The 18,423-nt window shown below is 40.6% G+C and overlaps 1 protein-coding gene and 1 long non-coding RNA gene across 10 annotated transcripts in view; one reads left to right on the top strand and one right to left on the bottom strand.

Annotated features, from left to right (window-relative positions):
• The window catches only part of RIPOR2 (RHO family interacting cell polarization regulator 2), a 184,542-nt gene that overhangs the window by 88,189 nt on the left and 77,930 nt on the right, over window positions 1-18,423 (bottom strand). For 4 of the 7 annotated variants that reach the window (XM_043508290.1, XM_043508277.1, XM_038392249.2 and 1 more), the window contains exon 1: window positions 11,687-11,802. The exons of 2 other annotated variants lie outside the window; for them this stretch is intronic. In XM_043508290.1, coding sequence (XP_043364225.1) covers window positions 11,687-11,747 — 61 coding nt within the window. In that variant the 5' untranslated portion in view covers window positions 11,748-11,802. Of the gene's footprint in view, window positions 1-8,269; window positions 8,364-11,686; window positions 11,825-18,423 lie in introns of those variants that run through there. One more of the 7 variants, XM_043508283.1, reaches the window with a different exon arrangement.
• Window positions 1-18,423, top strand: part of LOC119851808 — a 113,546-nt gene that overhangs the window by 90,598 nt on the left and 4,525 nt on the right. For 2 of the 3 annotated variants that reach the window (XR_006278970.1, XR_006278972.1), the window contains 3 exons: window positions 11,525-11,769; window positions 13,806-14,091; window positions 15,829-17,153. This is a non-coding gene — a long non-coding RNA (uncharacterized LOC119851808). The remainder of the gene's footprint in view (window positions 1-11,524; window positions 11,770-13,805; window positions 14,092-15,828; window positions 17,154-18,423) is intronic. The other variant, XR_006278971.1, reaches the window with a different exon arrangement.

Here is an 18,423-nt window from a genome sequence, read left to right as displayed (position 1 = left end):
GAGGCTGTGTGGGGAAGTGGCCGAAAGGAGAGAAGCTGTGAGGAGCAGTCATTCTGGGCCCAGCAGGCCCATATAAGAAAAGCCACAGGGCAAAGCAGAATCAGTAGCTGCCTGGAGCTCAAGGCAGGAAGACTGTGTCTCTAGTAGGCTGCAACCCTGTAGCACCTTGGACAGAGCAGTGCAGGCAGGGACCCAGGGAGTCCAGAAAGAGCTCCACATGGGCTGCTGGGACTGAGCAGGATGTTGGGGCTGCAGGAAAGTGGACCAGGGAAATGCAGCAATAGTCAAGGCAAAGGACTGCAGTAAGTAACTGTGGTTCAGAGGGTCCCTGGGCTGGGACCCGGAGTAGTGGGTAGGCGTGGGTCCCCCCCACTCGCCACTGGAAAGTGGCTGGACTGCCATATTAAACCCCTGGAACGGGGGAGCACAGATAGTGACACGGCAGATGCTGCGGTCCCTGGAATGACGTGGGTCAGAAAGCAGATGTGACAGTGGGCAAGGCACCATCGGAAGAGGGCATACCGATCTGCAGAGCTAATCCCCAAGACGGCCAGCAAGAGGCACCAGTGTGCTGAGTGGAGCCTCATTACACAATATCTTTCCTAAAGTGTGATGCCCAGAACTGATCACAGTACTTCAGTTGAGGCCTCACTAGTGCTGAGTAAAGCTGGACAATTACCTCCTATACCTTACATATGACACTCCTGTTAATATACCCCAGAATATTAGCCTTTTTCGCAGCTGCATCACATTGTTGACTCGTATTCAATTTTGGATCCACTACTACCAGGAGGTCCTTTTCAGCAGTACATAAGAACAGCCATACTGGGTCAGACCAAAGGTTCATCCAGCCCAGTATCCTATCTTTCTACAATGGCCACTGCCAAGTGCTTCAGAGGTAACGAACAGAGCAGGTAATCATCAATTGATCCCTTCCCTGTCATTCATTCCCAGCTTCTGTCAGACAGAAGCTAGGGACACCATACCTACCCATCCTGACTAATAGCCATTGATGAACCTATCTTCCAGGAACTTATGTAGTTCATTTTTGAACCCTAGTCTGGGCCTTCACAACATCCTCTGGCAAAGAGTTCCACAGGTTGAATGTGTGTTGTGTGAAGAAATGCTTCCTATTGTTTGTTTTACACCTGCTGCCTATTAATTTCATTGGGTGACCCCTAGCTCTTGTGTTATGAGTAAATATCCCACCTTAGTCGTCTCTTTTCCAAGCTAAAATGTCCCAGTCTTATTAATCTCTCCTTATTTGGAAGCCGTTCCATATCCTTAGGGAAAGAGCCCTTAGGGAAAACTTCAGGTTTCTTGCTGAATTGACTGACACTTGCTGGATTTCTTGGGTTCCAAGAGTTCCAGTTAATGGAATGGTGAACCAGAACTGGGGTTTTAAAACTTCAGATTATACACTAAGAAGAAAGTGCCATGAAATTTCAGGAAAGGAGAGTCACTTTCACAAACAGCTTCTTGAAATTCAGGGTAGCACAGATATAGTTGCACAAAAGCTTGTCATTTTATTGTTGCTTCCTCTTAGGTTTGGTAAGAGGAGAGGAAGGAAGACAGGCCAGCTAAAAGGAGAGCCTGGGATGATGAAATTGGAGGTGTTGCAACTACCTGTTTGTAAAGGGAATGCAATTTTGGTCTCTGCTACATACTTTCACTTAATGAAGGAGGGTCATATAATGAGCTGATTATGGGCAGTGTTCTGAATAAGTGTGTTTTAGGTATATTGTTTTTTGGAAGCAGTGGGATGAGTTCAGGGCCCTATTTTTAACATGGGTCTAGACAATGAGACTCCATGAATAGGTTTGTTCACTGGGATCATCACCACTAGACCTTGTATACAGCAAGAATTTTAGGGAGTTCTCCCACCATTGGTCTAGCAACTGTAGGAGCATTGATGTAGACTGGTTACCATTATAGATAAGAATGTGCAGGATTAGGCAACATACTGGCAAAATGGCAAGCAGCTGTTCTCCAATACCACTGCCACTGCTGCTAGCACTGCCTGAGCTGCACTGCTGCTAGGCTAATAGCAGGAGTTTGCCAAATTTCTAAGTGCAGATGCAGCCTAGTGTATTTATTCCTCTGTGTCCCTCGCTGATATTTTCTCCTGCTGCCACATTTTCAGTGTTTGTTTATTTACTTCCAGTGGAACTTGTGCTCCTAAATTGTTTAAGCACTTGTGAAAGTCCCATTCTTTATTTTACTCTGTCTTTTGTATGACCCAGTCCTTTTTGTTCTTTTTCTCCCAATTGGCTTCTGGCTGCTCAGCACTTTTGAAAATTCAGATTTAGAAGACTAACTTTAGGCACCCATTTTTTGGAAAGTCTGGGCTTTTGAACCCTTTAATGGCCAGGCAATTAAATTAGACTGTGTCAGCGTCCGCCCTTTCTTAATTCACAGATGTTCACATTTATGAAAGTTTACAATCCAGTCTATTCCACCTAGTTTTTCATTAGCACTTTAGTCTCACCTGTTATCCAGTCAAAAAATGACTATAATCTTGGGTACAAGAAAGTAGATGGTTGTTTGGGGAATAAGTACCTTCTCTTATATTGCATGCAAAATGTTCTCAAGAGCACACATCCACCTAGCCTTTTGGAAGATCATTTCCATGAAATGGTGATGTTCAAAACTTAAATGGGATTGTTTCAACTGAAGCCGTAATGGGAACCATATTCAAATCTCTTGACTAACTCAGCTGCTTTCCTCCGATGCAACTCACAGCTTGCAGCTTTTGAAATTTTGGCTCAAATTCTATGGGACCAGGTCACACTCCCTAGATTAAAATCAGATGTAGGGATCCCCTAAAGAAATCATGCTGTTACGTGCAACTGCTGAAAATCAAGTTTAAATAGCTCTGTGAGCCAGGGTTCACTTTCAACATTTATGTATCACTTTAACACTGTCATGCATTTGTTCAACTCATGCTGTTGTATCATTTTCCATTTCCGCACAAACGTGAGCTAAGCATTAGCCTTAACTCTGAACTTCCTGGTGCCATACCCTTAATAAACCAACCACAAAGACATAGTTAGCATGTGTTTGTGTGGGTGTGTGTTCACAGCAGGCTGTGAAACTGTGCACTGAATTGTTAAAGGAGTAACATTACCGGTATATATGCTAAGTGACTGTTTTAATCACTCCAAATTTATTTTATGACTTTAATAATTTAATATGACGCTAGAGCCCTTATATTTTTTACTGAGCTGTACACTGAGACAAGGAACTACAAATATTAGATAAAGCTGATACGAAGAAAAGGCAATGTTGGGTCAAATTTTGACAAGACACTTGTTTGGCAGCCTGAAATGATGTCTGAGCACATCTAGTAAGTTGCTTCACTAGCCCATATGTACCCTGCTTTCTTCTCAGAAGGCTGGCAAAATGCTACTATTTTAGGTGGCCTGGTTTTCTCATTACTATTATTATTATCCATCCAAAAATAATGTCGATTATGAAAGTCAGTTAGGCTGGCATCAAGGCAGAGTTAGGAAAACAAGATCAAAGATCTTTAAGTAAAAAAAGAGGGAGACAACAGTGCAGAAACAATCTCTGATTTAATTATTTTGTAAAAAAAATGCCATCCTTAAAGAATCAATCACTTCTACCTAAAATACAGAGCTTAATGCACTGTTACAAATAATTCTCCAGCTGTCATAGGACTGGCTTTGAAAAATTAAAAACCATCGTGGGGTGGGGTGGGAGGAGATAAGGGTGAGCAGACCTGTCCAACTATCTTATTGTGGATCCTTGAACTAACAACCAGAGCAGACTCCTTTTTAGTTCTGTTACCTTTCCATCTGGTAACCGCAATCAGCAATGACTGGCGTAACAAACAGACTAATGAAGAGTTGGTTTAACAAAAAAAGAAATTAAAAAATGAAAACCTTGTATGTCACATACTTTAAAAATCCATCCTTGTTCTGAGTGATAACAAGGTCTATAAAAGTCCTTGACTAAATGTGCTGAAATCTGGGCCTGTGGCTAAAAAAACTCAGTTAAGAAATATATATTCTGCCAGAAAACACTGTTGCCTTGGTGATAAACTATTGGGCATTCTTCTTTCTTGTCACTACAGCTCAGTGTGCCATAAGCATTCTCCTTCTCTAGGCACATGAGATAAGCTGAAGGGATAGGTAGGGCTGGTGATGAGCTATAACAGCTTTCAGTACAAACTATCCATAGTGTCCCTTAAGTATGAGATTAGATTAGGCCCATGGTTCATACATTTGACAGAGGTTGGTCTTCAGTAAAGAATATTCAGTAATATGTCCTTGGTGTTTGAATACTTATTTCCCCACTTCCTAAAAGTTGTTTTTGTGAAAATATACAGTCATAGAGAATTGCCCATAACGAATGCAAATAATTTTGAAATGCATGTCTTTTTTTTAAAGTGTACACTCAATAGTTTGATAATACATGCATCAATTTGATGCACTCTGTGGTGTGGAAGGAGGAGAAATATGCAACCCCTATGAATGGGGCAAGGAGTTTTTATGGGGAATGGGAGAGAGAAAGCCACATGTGAAGATAGAAGGCAGTCTAAGTAGGAATGAGGTTCATTCCCAAGTGGCGTGCAAAGTCTGCCAAACTCCCTGTGGTGCTTGAAAGTTTCACCTCAGTCTCTGCAGGGCTTACAATATCTTTAAGGATTCCAGCCACTTAGCAATATTGAAACATTATTTTATAAACTAAGGGAATTCCCATGCAAAATTCTTTGATAATTTGGAATTACATTTGGAATAAACATGTGGAATTTTAACTTGGATTTTCCAGGTTTTCAAAGATTTGTGCATTAGAGAAAACTATAATCTTTTAAGGAATGTTTTTGGCTAAGGAAGAGATTATTTTACCTTAACTAGAATTGAATGAAGGTATTGTTTTTTGTGAATAACCATATAAAGTTGTCTTTTAAACTTACAGTAATCATAGGAAGGATCTTTCCTAGTTTTTTTCCCGAGCACAAACATATATCAAACGAATATTGAGTGTTATTTTCACCCTAATTTCAGGTAAAACTCACCCCAATCATGAAACATAAGCAATTTAGGTTTATCTCTTCAAAGAGGGACTTTCACAAGGAAGAAAACTCGTAGACATTTTTAAAACATATTATGCCCAGTCAATGTAATTACAATTCTTCAAGGAGCTCTTCAATAGATGGCAATGCTGAGAGAATGGTTGCATGACCCAGTAAGCAAATCAGCTCTGGGCAGGGAAAGGACCTCTGGGATTTCATGTATATAGTTGTGGACTGTCTAAAATGGATCTCTTGTTTACTAAATATTATCAAAAATAGTTGTTTTTGCTTTTTCATACTCTGGAAGAATTAAGAGGATTTTGTGTTAGCTTTACAGAAACCATTGAAAAGTAGGTCAGCTACCCTAAGTGCAACCGGACAGGCTATTCAGCAGTGAGAGAGGGAGATGAGCATGAGTGACTACAGGCTTGTGTGGAGTAGCTGTCTAAAAGACTTGCTAACAACTGTAATTAAGTTCTAAGTTTAGAATATCAATAATTGCTAACTACATGTGGAAGTACATGGGGCTGTGAGCTTGCTAAGTTTGTACATGAATGGGAAATAAGGAAAATCTAGGTCATATGGAGGGTATGGTCTGGCTTCTAGGTACTTATACCCCATGACAGAGTTAGGGAGCATTGTGCTATTCTAGGTGCTGTATTTCTAAAAGATATAAACTCAAAATCCCAAACACTTATAGTCACTAAAATCAAATAGCATTTTCTCAAGAGCAGGTGTGTTAATTTAATGCTCTGCCCAAATTTTTATTTGGTGATTGCTTAGGTACTAGGATGATGAAGGCCATATAAGAATTTATGTAAATGAACTTCTGTAGTTTGATTCCTATCTGTTGCTAACATGTCTGTGCACTGTTAAAAAGTTGCTGTATTTCACACCAGAAGTGGTTGCATTTCATAGATGGGCAAAGTGTTTCAAAGTGGTCATTTGTAAAACTCTCTAGGGTCCTTTGAGATGAAAGGTGGCATATAAGTGCAAGAATAAGGAAATTAATTATAAGATCTTCTTTCAGGACATACACTTGTATGTGTAGTTTGGCCCCCTCAGTTGTATCACATAGAAGTTTCTAAGTATATTAGGAACAAAAGGAATCCTAACAATGGTATTGATCCATCATAAGAACAGCCATACTGAGTCAGACCAAAGGTCCATCTAGCCCAGTATTTTGTCTTCTGACAGTGGCCAATGCCAGGTGCTTCAGAGGGAATGAACAGAACAGGTAATCATCAAGTGATCCATCCCCCAGCTTCTGGCAACAGAAGGGGACTATCCCTGCCCATCTTGGATGGACCTATCCTCCAGGAACTTATGAAGTCCCTGTTATAGTCTGGGCCTTCACGACATCCTCTGGCAAAGAGTTCCACAGGTTGACTGTGTGTTGTATGAAGAAATACTTCCTTTTGTTTGTTTTAAACCTGCTGCCTATTCATTTCATTTGGTGACCCCTAGTTCTTGTATTATAAGAAGGAGAAAATAATACTTCCTTATTTACTTTCTCCACACCAGTCATGATTTTATAGACCTCCACAATATCCCGCCTTAGCCATCTCTTTTCCAAGATGAGAAGTCCCAGTCTTATTAATCTCTCCTCATACGGAAGCTGTTCCATACCCCTAATCATTTTTGTTGCCCTTTTCTGTACCTTTTCCAATTCTAATATATCTTTTTTGAAATCTGCACAGAGTATTCAAGATGTGGGTGTACCCTGGATTTATATAGAGACAATATGTTATTTTCTATCTTATTATCTATCCCTTCCTAATGATTCCCAACATCCTGTTAACTTTTTTGACCACCACTGCACATTGAGCAGATGTTCTCAGAGAACTATCCACAATGACTCCAAGATCTCTTTCTTGAGTGGTAAGAGCTAATTTGGAGACCATCATTTTATATGTATATTTGGGATTATGTTTTCCAGTGTGCATTACTTTGCATTTATTAACATTGAATTTCATCTGCCATTTTCTTGCCCAGTCACCCAGTTTTGTAAGATACCTTTGTAACTCTTTGCAGTCTGATTTGGACTTAGTTATCTTGAGTAGTTTTGTATCATCTGCAAATGTTGTCACCTCACTGTTTACCACTTTTCCAGATTATTTATGAATATGTTGAACAGCACTGGTCCCATTACAGACCTCTGGGGGACACCACTATTTACCCTCTCCATTCTGAAAACTGACCATTTATTCCTACCCCTTGTTTCCTCTCTTTTAACCGGTTACTGATCTATGAGAGGAACTTCCATCTTATACCATGACAGCTTGATTTGCTTAATAGCTTTTGGTGAGGGACCTTGTCAAAGGCTTTCTGAAAATCTAACAGTGGAAATGATAGAACCGTCAAAGAAATATTCAATAAATACTTCTGTTTTGTATTTGGGAAAAAGTAGATGATCTATTCTTATTGCACAATGATGATGAAATACTTTCCATTTCATTTCAACAGTAACTAAGTAGAATGTGAAACAGCAGCTATTAAAGTTAGACATTTTTATATCTGTACATCTGGATAATTTACATCCAAGAATTTAAAGAGAGCTGGCCAAGGAGCTCTGTGGAACACTGAGGACTGAAATACAAATAATGTTTTGTACTAATGTTGTACTAATATTTAAAAAACATAAACAGGATGACCCAGGCAATTACTGAATCTGGGCAAAATAATGGAATGGCTGATAAGTACTTAATTAATAAAGAATTAGAGGAGGGTAATATAATTAAAGTCAATCAACATGCATTCATGGAAAATGGATCTTGTTAAACTAGATATCTTTTTTTTAAAAATGAGATTACAAGTTTGGTTGATAAAGGAAATAGTGCTTATATAATATACTTAGACTTGTGTAAGGCATTTGACTTTGTTCCACACAGTATCTTGATTAAAAAACTAGAATGATACATAAACACATTAAATAGATTAAGAACTAGCTGACTGGTCACAAAATGTAATTGTAAATGGGAAATAATCATCACAAGCAAGTTTTCTTTCTGGTTGGGTCCCCTTAGATATTGGTTCTTGCACGTACATATTTAACATTGTTATCAGTGATTTGGAAGTAAACATTACCGATACAGTTTGCAGATGATATAAAGACGGGTGGAGTGGCACATAATAAAGAGGACAGGTCATTGATTTAGAGCAAGCAAATAATATTCATTTCAATACAGCCAAAGTTAAGGTTAAAGAACAAAGAATGCAGGCCATACTTACAGGATGGGGGACTCTATCATGGGAAGCAGTGACTCTGGAAGAGACTTGAAGATCCTCATAGATAATGAGATGAACATGAGTTCCCAGTCTGATGCTATGGCCAAAAGGATTAATGCAATTCTTGGATGTATAAACAAATAGAAGTAGAGAGGTTATATTTCCTCAGTATTTGGAACCAGTGTGACTCCTACTGGAATACTGTGTCTAGTTCTGGAGTCCACAGTTCAAGAAAGTTGTTGATAAATTGGAGTGGGGCCAAAGAAGAGCTATGAGAATGATTCAAGGATTGGAAAATATGGCTTATAGTGATAGACTCAAGGAGCTCAATCTATTTAGCCTACCAAAGAGAAGGTTGAGAGGTGACTGGATTCCCTATATAGGGAACAAGAATTTGATAATAGAGGGTTCTTCAAAGCTAGACAGACAAAGCTGTTGCAAGATCCAGAATCTCTGGAAGCTGAAGCTAGATAAATTCAGACTGAAAATAAGATGCAAATCTTTAACAGTGAGGGTGATTAACCACTGGAACAATTTACCAATGGTCTTGGTCGATTCTCCATCACTGAAAATCTTTAAAAAAAAAAATTGGATGTTTTTCTACAAGCTCTGCTCTAGTTCAACCACAGTTACTGGTCGTGAAACAGCAATTAATTCAGGGAAGTCCTATAGCCTGTATTAGGCAGGAGGCCGTGCCAGATGGTCACAATGATCCCTTCTGACCTTAAAAATCTCTAAATCCTCATGTTGGTTAATTCATTTGTCTCTTCAGGCTGAGCTTTAGCTATCAGACCATGTGCTGCAAGTCACCTTTCTAGCCTGTGATAGACATTCCTTACCATGCCCCAGAAAAAATATCAACATTTTACAGCTTAAAAAGGGGGAAATTTTGGACATTTTTTGCTATAATTATGAAGCTACAGATATTTTTAGTATCCCACAACTGTAGGGCAACATAGAATTACAGGAAACAAATGTATGCTGACCCAGGCCCTTTGTAGCATTAATCAGTATAGGTGACTGGAAACGTGGAACTTAAACTTCCTCCTAATTCTTTTCTCTAGAATATGGTGGGTCTTGCAGTGAATCCAGCCTCCAAAATTTGTAGGTATCTGTGGATTTTAGTAGACATGGGAGGAGCAGTGTTACTTATGCGCTGGCCCTGTTTCCATTCTGGCCTCCTTTAACCTCTGGTAACACTAATCTGATGGAACCATGCTGCTCTTGGTTCCTTTGCTGGATGCTGCCCCTTGATTCTCTCTTTTCCATGCAAGTGGAGGTGGCTCAGGAAATGCTCTGAGACTCAGAAGATGGCGCCTCACTGGCTGGCATGGCCCACTCTATGGGAGTGCACTGGGCCCTCACTGAGGCCATGAATGGCGTTAGCAAGTGCTTTGGAAAATAAAAGCAAAATACTGTGTTTCACTCAAAAGAAAGGAAATAGGACAAAGGGAAAATAGAGAGGGGACTCATCTAGATGGTCCTTTAACCCCCCCAAATATGGAAACCTGTTCCTAATACCATCTAGCCAGCCAGTGTGGCTGAGGGTCAGATCATGTTACAAGTATACAGTGATATTATGGGAAGACTTTTGGGGGCTCTCTTGAGCCTCTGGTTAAGTCTGCCACTAAACTAAAGGGAAGGTAGGATGATTCCCCTGGCTCCCAGTAACCAGCCTTTTGCTGGCTCCTGATAAGTCATTCCTGCTAGAGATGATTTAGCCATGGGGTCCACGAGGATTGCATGAATGCTGTGTGTGTGTCTTTGGAATGGATTACATTATATCAAATGCAGGTACTCCAAAAAAAAAAAGTCACTTTTACCCCCCCACATTTCAAATTAGGAACATGGGACAAAAATATCACAAGCATTTAAGTGGCTATGGATCCTAAATCCCATTTACTTCCAGTGGATCTTAAGCACTTTTGAAAACTTGTACCCAAAGGAATCCAGTTGAATCAGACCAATGATGTCACCTGACATCGACACTACCAGCTGCTTCAGAGGAATTACAAGAAACTCTACAGTAGGTAATTATGGGATAGGCTGCCCCCAGGGGAAACCTTCCTCCAGAACCCCAATAGTTAGAGGTTCGTTTAAGCCCTGAAGCACGAGGATTTATATTCCTTCCAAACTGCACAAACTGAATTTTGCGTTACATTATTGTATCCTCAGTATCGTTTTCAGGTACAAAACATAAACATTTCCAGATAAAAGAAAAGGAGTACTTCTGGCATCTTAAAGACTAACAAATTTATTTGAGCATAAGCTTTCGTGAGCTACAGCTCACTTCATCTCAAATAAATTTGCTAGTCTCTAAGGTGCCACAAGTACTCCTTTTCTTTTTGCGGATACAGACTAACACGGCTGCTACTCTGATTTCCAGCTAAGTGTAAGTTGGTTTGCTGGGTGACATTGCCTCCCTCCTGGGCTATGATTATTAGAAAGTACTCTTGTATAAATGAAAGCACAGGAGTAAATGCTCTGACCTCTCAGCCTGCCTCTGCAAATGCACTGCACATCTGGCATAGGGATATGTCACAGAGTAAGGGGTGGGAGGATTTTTGTGGGGAATCTATTCAAATATTGGCAGCACATCACTGAAGACAGGATTTTAAAATGTGTTCTCTCTGGTCTAGTCTTTACTCGGGCTAAAATAATTTGGTTTGGCCCCATCCCAAGTGACCAGCCAAACACTGTTTAAGATGAGTTTGCTGAAACTATTTTGCAGCTGAGGTTAAAGGTTAGCAATCTTTGAGACCAATCCTGCAAACCCTCTGTGTGTTGGACTCCCATGGAAGACCACAGGAGTTCTGTGCGGGGAAGACTTCTGCGGGATCAAGTCCTTTGTGTCTAAGGCAGTGGGGAGTGGTGGGAGAAGAGAGAGAGACCGTGGACTGATTCTCATTGGCCTCCACCTGGTATAATCCTTTACATCAATGGAGAGTGAGTGCAAAGTGGGTGTAAAACATTCCCATTCTCATTTAGTAGCCTTTTGCATTGGTGCCAGTGACAGCACAAGGCTTATGGCCATGGTGAATCAGGCCCACAGTGTCAATCACTGAACACAGGTCCCTTTGTATTAGCTTACTTTGCAAAGTGTAACTTTTTAGATCAAAAGATGCACTTTTGTATGTAGCTCTCCCTTTGCTTTCCCTTTTGAGCTAACACCCTCGGTGTGTAACCTGTCTGCCTAGTTAATATGAATCTTACTCGCTATATTGCACCCAGAAAGCTTTTGTTCCCATTATTTTACAGAGAGAAAGCAAATCTTTTTCAACCCTATCACTGTGAGCCCTAGTGGCTGTCCTGAGCCAGTGGAGAACTTCAATTTTTACCAAAGAAACAGAATACAAGCTAAGTACAAACCTGTCTTCAGCCTGTGTTTTAAAAAGATCTGCTTAATAAAAATCTCTTTACCTTCACAGAATATATCATCTGCTTCTCCAAGAATAGTCAGATCTTCCTCTAGGTGCTGCATCGTGGCCACAGCTCTGCCAGAGGTAGCTGCTACAGAGCTGAATGCTTGAATTAGTTTCTAGGCTACAAGAGGGCTATTTCCTTTCACCAGTTTCCTAAACATTTTGGTGGTGGCAGCTTCCGCATTTGCACTTACAAAAACAGCCGCATTCATATGAATAAGGCTTCTTGTTTTTAGCCATAGCCTTTGAGATTGGGTTTGAGGTGGGGTGTTTCTTTTTGCTGAGAGAGAAGAAACCTAGAGGGGAGATGCAGACAGAACAGACTCAGATCAGAATGCAGACTGCATTCATAGCCTGATTGCAGTGAATACTGTTCTAAAGCAACATTGTCCAGCATGCATGTTATTTAAAAGATGAGTGTGGGGGTGTTTTTGCATATGAATGTGAATGTTTGTTGGTGGCAATGATAGAACCAAGGAATAATTTGCATTCATCTTTCTATAGAAAAGTTTAACTTCACTACAGGAACAATTCAAATAGAGTACACCACCATGCTTTATGAGTGTCATGTATTCAGTGAACACTTTTAAAATTAGCATATTAGCAGAGATAACACTTTTTCCTTGCGTTTGAAAATTAGTACATGCTGAATAGATATAGTTAACACTGAACTCAGCTGTTGTCACTGTCTCATTAATAAGAATGCATTGGTGGCTGTATGGTGGGGACATACTGTCCTCGTAGTTAAGCTTCCTTGAGTCACCAGTTGTGGTGCATCACCATCCTAAGGTACTAATCACCTACATGCTCTGAGCAGAAGTACAAAATTAGAACACCGATAAAGCCAAAAGTCAAATCTCATTTAGAGTTGAATATCAGAAATATTTTAATGTAAAACCCAACCCTGGTGATTTTTCTGATTGTTTATATCTGCCACATGTCACTTCTCTCATATCAGAATTATTGAAGCAAGTAGATTTACTCCTGGAGTTTGTGGGAATCTTATGCCTGCCTGAATGACTATCCTCTCGCCTTGTAAATTTCTGCCCGATGGAAGCAAATTCGTGCTTAAGTGTATATGCTTGAATAGTCCTACTGACTTCAGTGGGACTACTCACATAAGTACAATAATTCATGTCTCTGTTTGCAGTACTGGAGCCTTAGAGAAGTAATCTCCCACTTTTTTTTTTTTTTTTTTTTGCTATTAGGACTTCTTATTCTTGCAAGGACAGTGAATCCCAATTGACTTTTGTCTTGTTAGTATAGTGGCTGTACCATTCTGCCATACACTTTAATGACAAAAACTTTAAACAGCAATTAATTCACTTCACCATCCAGTAGATGAGTTATGAGCAAATATAAGTGCAGTAGTGATTATTATTGCCTATTTTAAAGCACATTGTTGCTTTTATGCATGGTAGAAGTGGCATGTTATTGCACTCTTTATTTTGTCTTATGTCTGTGCTTTTATATTTCTGTGAAATCCTACTACTTTTGGAAATCTGCATTTTTTCAGTGTACCATGCATGCACTGCAGATTTTGTGACTTTTCAATGGTTTCAATTGCACAAGTTACGCCATTTCAGACAAAAATAAAGCTTGAAAAAAAGCATTATAAATTTTGCTCATTGTGATTGTAAAAAAAAGAAACAGCTCTTAGCTCACATCTTCCCAAAATGGCAGCAACTTTTCAGCACCCAGAATGGAAATTAGCACAGCAATGTAGCATAATAATAAATTGTACTGACAGAAGATACATACATACTTATTTTCTAAGAACCCCCTTGGCAGGATCTGAAGGATCTCCCCAGTTGCAGGCTGGGAATCAGGTTGGATTCCTCTACAGCCACTCTCTAGCTCCTGGGTTTTTGACGAGACTCTTCACCGTCCTCCTCCTCTTCCAGTGACTCTTGCTCACCATCAGGGGCTCAAGTCTCCACAAGGGTATTAGTTAAAAAATCCCATCCAGCTCCTCATAAAATGGACAGGTCATTGCTGGATGCTCTGTATATTTTTCTTAGCTGTCTGCTCTTTATATGGCATTGATAGGTACCCGGTTATGATCCGTTTTGGCCATCTACTTTGAGATCTCCTTGAACAGTATTTTTTTATTGCAGTGATTGGCCACAAGAGCTGCCAGCATTGTCACTTCTCCCCACATGGTGAGGAGACCAAAGATGGCTCCAAGAGGCGCTCGATGCATGTTGTGAGGAATTTGGAGTAATAGCATTGCAATGCTGATATATTGGAATCCAGGAGCAAATGAGCCGATCTTGGCCATGCACCAGTTTTTAAATGGGGAAGGGGCATCTAGTCATCTTGACCCCAAAGCAGGGGAGGGCACACAGGTCACTCATGGATGCCCACAAAGCAGTGTGGGGTAACCGTTGGAGGACTATCAAGGTAATGAGCAGCAGCAGTGTGTCCACATGAACAGTAGTCTGCACTAACTCAATTTGCATCAAACTTAGTACACATTGAAAGAAGACTCTAGAATTCACAGCAAGTAGGGAGTTTAGGGATGTAATGATTTGTTTCATGTGCACACAGGCATTTTCAATCTGCACTAACTCAAATTAGTATGTACTAAACCTCCTGTGCAGATAGGCCCTGATATTTTAATTTCTTCAGGGCAGGGACCATCTTTTATTATGTATTTCTACAATGTCTAGCACAATGGGGTTTGATCTTTGATCTCAGTTGGTGCCTCTATGGTACCACTGTAATATAAATAATACACAGAAGAAGGAAGAAAAGGATGGAGGCAACGTTGTGGGAAGACCAGTAGAGGAGCAATGAAGGGTGGGATTGGGAGGAGCGAGAAAATAAATCAGCATAATATCAGCAGCAGAGAGATATGAGAACAGGAAAAGTGAGATGGAGTGGAGCTGCGGGGGGAAGGAATCAGTCTTAGGGGAAAGAGAAGCTACCGCCAGAGAGAGGATTATCAGGAGAAAATCCACTCCACTTATAATGCTGCCTCCAGAAGAACAGATTATGTTCAGGAAGTAGTAGGAGTGATAGGAGGATTAAATCAGCTGAGCTACTATGATGGGTGGAAGAAGACAGAAAAACAAAGGGTGAAGAAGTGAAGGAGAAACAGAAACAGTGAAGAGCAGAAGGGACTGGCACACATTTATTTCTATGCATTAAAATGCTTCCTGGGCTGCGTCTATTTGTTTAAAAACAAAAGTTTTGTGGGAGGACTCCCAGAACCACATCTGGATTTGAGAATTAAAATCCGCCAGCTAAGGCAACTCTTACCCTTAGTGTTAAAGGGAAACAATAAGGCATGTCTACACTGCAGCTGGGAGTGTGCCTCTTAGCCTGGGTAGACAGATTAGTGCTAGCTCAGCTCGAGCTGGCACACTAAAAATAGCAGTGTAGATGTTGAGGAACGGGAGGTGGCTTGGAGAAAATCCACACCACTTATAATGCTGCCTCCAGAAGAACAGATTATGTTCAGGAAGTAGTAGAAGTGATAGGAGGATCAAATCAGATGGACAAGCCACCCAGCTTCAGACCCAGGGAGTCTGGCACAGGCTTGGACTCAGGCAGCTAGCTCGAGCCACTGCCTGAGCTGCAACTTCCATACTACTATTTTTAGCACGCTCACTCAAATGCAGCCAGCATGCATCTGTCTCACTGGGCTGGGAGATTCGCTCCGAGTTGCAGTGTAGACATACCTTTGAGTGGCCCACTGAATTTAATGAGGCCAGGACTTCAACCTATAAGGACTAACGAAGGGCAAAAGAGTCTTGCACTTTTATACTCAGGTTTCTGTGTTTGATTCAAATAAACTCCAAGATTAGTGATGTCATACACGAGGACACGGGATTATTCAAAATACACAACTGCCCTAAAAAGAAATAACAGGGGAAAATACCCTATAAGAAGATGCTAACTACTGTGTACTGCCTTGTCTATGTGTCTCATTTGTAAATTCAGCATAGAAAGTTTTAGCCCTTTAACAAAGTTTCTGAAACACTAAGGAACAAGGAAAACTGTCCTGGTTATTATAGCCCTTTCCTTTTGTACTTCATTTCCCCTAGGATTTAAAGTTATTTCCTTGTGCACTGTTTTCAATCGCCCCATCCGGATGCCTGTTACTTTGACAGCCCTTTTTTCTTTTATTTTCAGGAATTAAAAGGCATCAAAAGCTGTTTTCTTTCCAGAAAATATCTGTCACCCGAATGAGCACTAACTAGCCTGGTGATGAATGATAATGACTCAACTTCCACTTCAACACACAAAGAAAAGTCTTTTTGATTCGTTCCCATTTGCCACACTGTCTTCCCCTAAATGACAGGATCATGTACAACATCATCACTGGCTTGTGAAGTTTCTCGCAGAAACCTGTCTCAAAAGGAAAATCAGACCTCTTTATTCAAGATGAAATGCTTTAATGTGTGAAAATGATCTATATCGGAGTGGTTCTGCTCTATCTCCTGTTCTCCCTGCCCCCCTCTTTGGCTATTTTGTATTTGGGATTTTTCTATCAGCTTGCAGACCAATTTATTTGTCTTTTTCTGATCTCAGGCATCTAAGCGAAAACACCTGTCCCCTCCCTTCCTTTTGAAGCAGCAACTTTTCTCGTTCCCTACTCTCAAGCAGCATTTTATATCTTTCTCTTTAATATGTTTAGAAACTTTGTTACTTTTCTTGTCACCTGTTGGTTAACTCAGCGCACTTCCCTCCCGCCAGCAATTACTCATTTTTCTTTGACATAACCACATCTGATGCCTGTTATCACAGAAAGTTACCACCCATCCTCAAATAGCCTGTAAACAAAGAGTGAAGGGTGACAACTGAAGTGTTGAAAACAAGGGTGGGGAGCGTGGATCAGAGAAGTAATAGAAAGCAGTTTATAGAAAAGCTCTCCTTTAGCAACCTTAACTCTCTGTTTGCTTTTGTTTCTCATTTCCTCTGCAACCTATTGAAAAAGATACCTGTCACATCAGTCTCTGTGAGATGTTATAATATTGCCACAATAGCTGCTGAGCATTCATTTCAGTATGTAATTCAAAACTCCCGTGTGACCAATATTTTGAGTGTCATATCAACAGTTAGAACTCTCAGATCCAGAAAACTTCTAAGTACTTGACCCTGCTTTAATTGAAATCAATGGGAAAACTCCCATTTGCTATGACTGCAATGGGAAGACGCACCATGTTAGAAAGGGTGCTAGAGCAAACATGATGTTAGAAATGACAGGATCTCATGTAGATGGGGCCCAGTTGTGTTTAAAAATGTCTTAGCTGATCATAGTTAATCAGATTCCACCCAGAAAAAAAATCAAGTTTAGTATGATGTTAGTTAATGTTTTCCAATATCTGGTTTCCCAGTGTAGACAAGGCCACGTGATTCCAGTGGTGGAGGATTGGGCTCTCCAGCTGTGAGCCTGGTCTTGTTGGGGGAAGTTCCAGCCTCTTTTCAGAGAAGCCACGTGCCAAGCCAGGGAAAATGTGAGGAAGAAATATTTTGTAATTTTTCACTTTGACTAACCAACATTCAGTATTGACTATTAGCTAATTAGTACTGAATAGCAGCGCTAACTATAAATTGATATTTTGACATTTGTTCTTATCTCAAATTGTGATGAAAAGTAGCAATATCAAAACTTTTCATGGAACAAGAAGTTTCACAAAATCAATTTGGAAATGTCAAAACATTTCATTTCTAATCAGTTCCATGTTAAATTGCATCTCCCTATGGTGCCGCAGTGCCTGATGGAGGAGCGGTCTGTGTTCCTTGCTTAATTTATAATGAAAGAGGTGCCAGGACCTGAGCAATTTTTTTACATTCATAATTGATGCAGCAAGCCCAGTGGTGCCAGAGCTATAAACTGCCAAGCCCAGAGGTGCCGGGGCTCAGCCTTGGCATGCCCTGGCACAAATCAAGCACTGCTCAAGCCCTCATTCTCCTGTATAGGCTAGCTTCCTAGCTGGACTACATCTCCCATGATCCACTACAACTGTACAACTTCCACTGAAGCCACAAGACTTGCTCCTAGGGGAGGGTGTGGTGCATAATGGCAAAGGTAGTTGCTGGATGGAGTGAAGGGGGGCATGAAGCACCTGAACTACAACCCTCATGAGAAACTGTTGCACCTTGGGCAGATGCAATCTAAGGCTGAACTGACTCAACACAAAATACTTGCATTTGAGCTGAAATATCTTGTTTTGATATTTTCCCTCAGAAAAAAATCAAAAATTTTCAGTAAAATCAAAATTTACCTGTTGAAAATATTGATTTTGTGGAAATTGTTTTTTCTGTTAAAAATAATTTTGACAGAGAATGTATAATCCGATGTACTGACCACTAAACACACATCCACTCTGAGTGCCATGTGGGTCCACCAGTGTGGGAAGGAGATATAGGAAGCCTCTTCCCTACTTACCTCCCCAATCCCTGGGCAGAATTACTACGTAGCACTCCAGGATTTGCAAGGCCAAAATTCCATGCTGGTTGGTGTACCATGTCCTCAGGAAGGTGGGACCAATTTCAGCTGTGTGCATCTAGCCTCATGCTGTAGTCTGGGCAGGCACTAGGCACTTAGGCCTACATCCTCCATAGTATTTAGGAGCCCAGCTTTCACTGATCGGTGAAGAGACCAAAGGAAGGGGGTTGGGGGGAAGGAGAAGGGAATTGGAGCAAACAGGCAATCAGCACAGGAGAAAGAATGTTTACTCAAAACTCTGAGCAACTTGTATAGTCTTGTTTTGAATATCCCTG

This window comes from Dermochelys coriacea, chromosome 2 (genome assembly GCF_009764565.3).
Source record: "Dermochelys coriacea isolate rDerCor1 chromosome 2, rDerCor1.pri.v4, whole genome shotgun sequence".
In the NCBI taxonomy this organism is placed as follows: domain Eukaryota; kingdom Metazoa; phylum Chordata; order Testudines; family Dermochelyidae; genus Dermochelys; species Dermochelys coriacea.
This window is presented reverse-complemented; position numbering and strand designations above follow the sequence as displayed.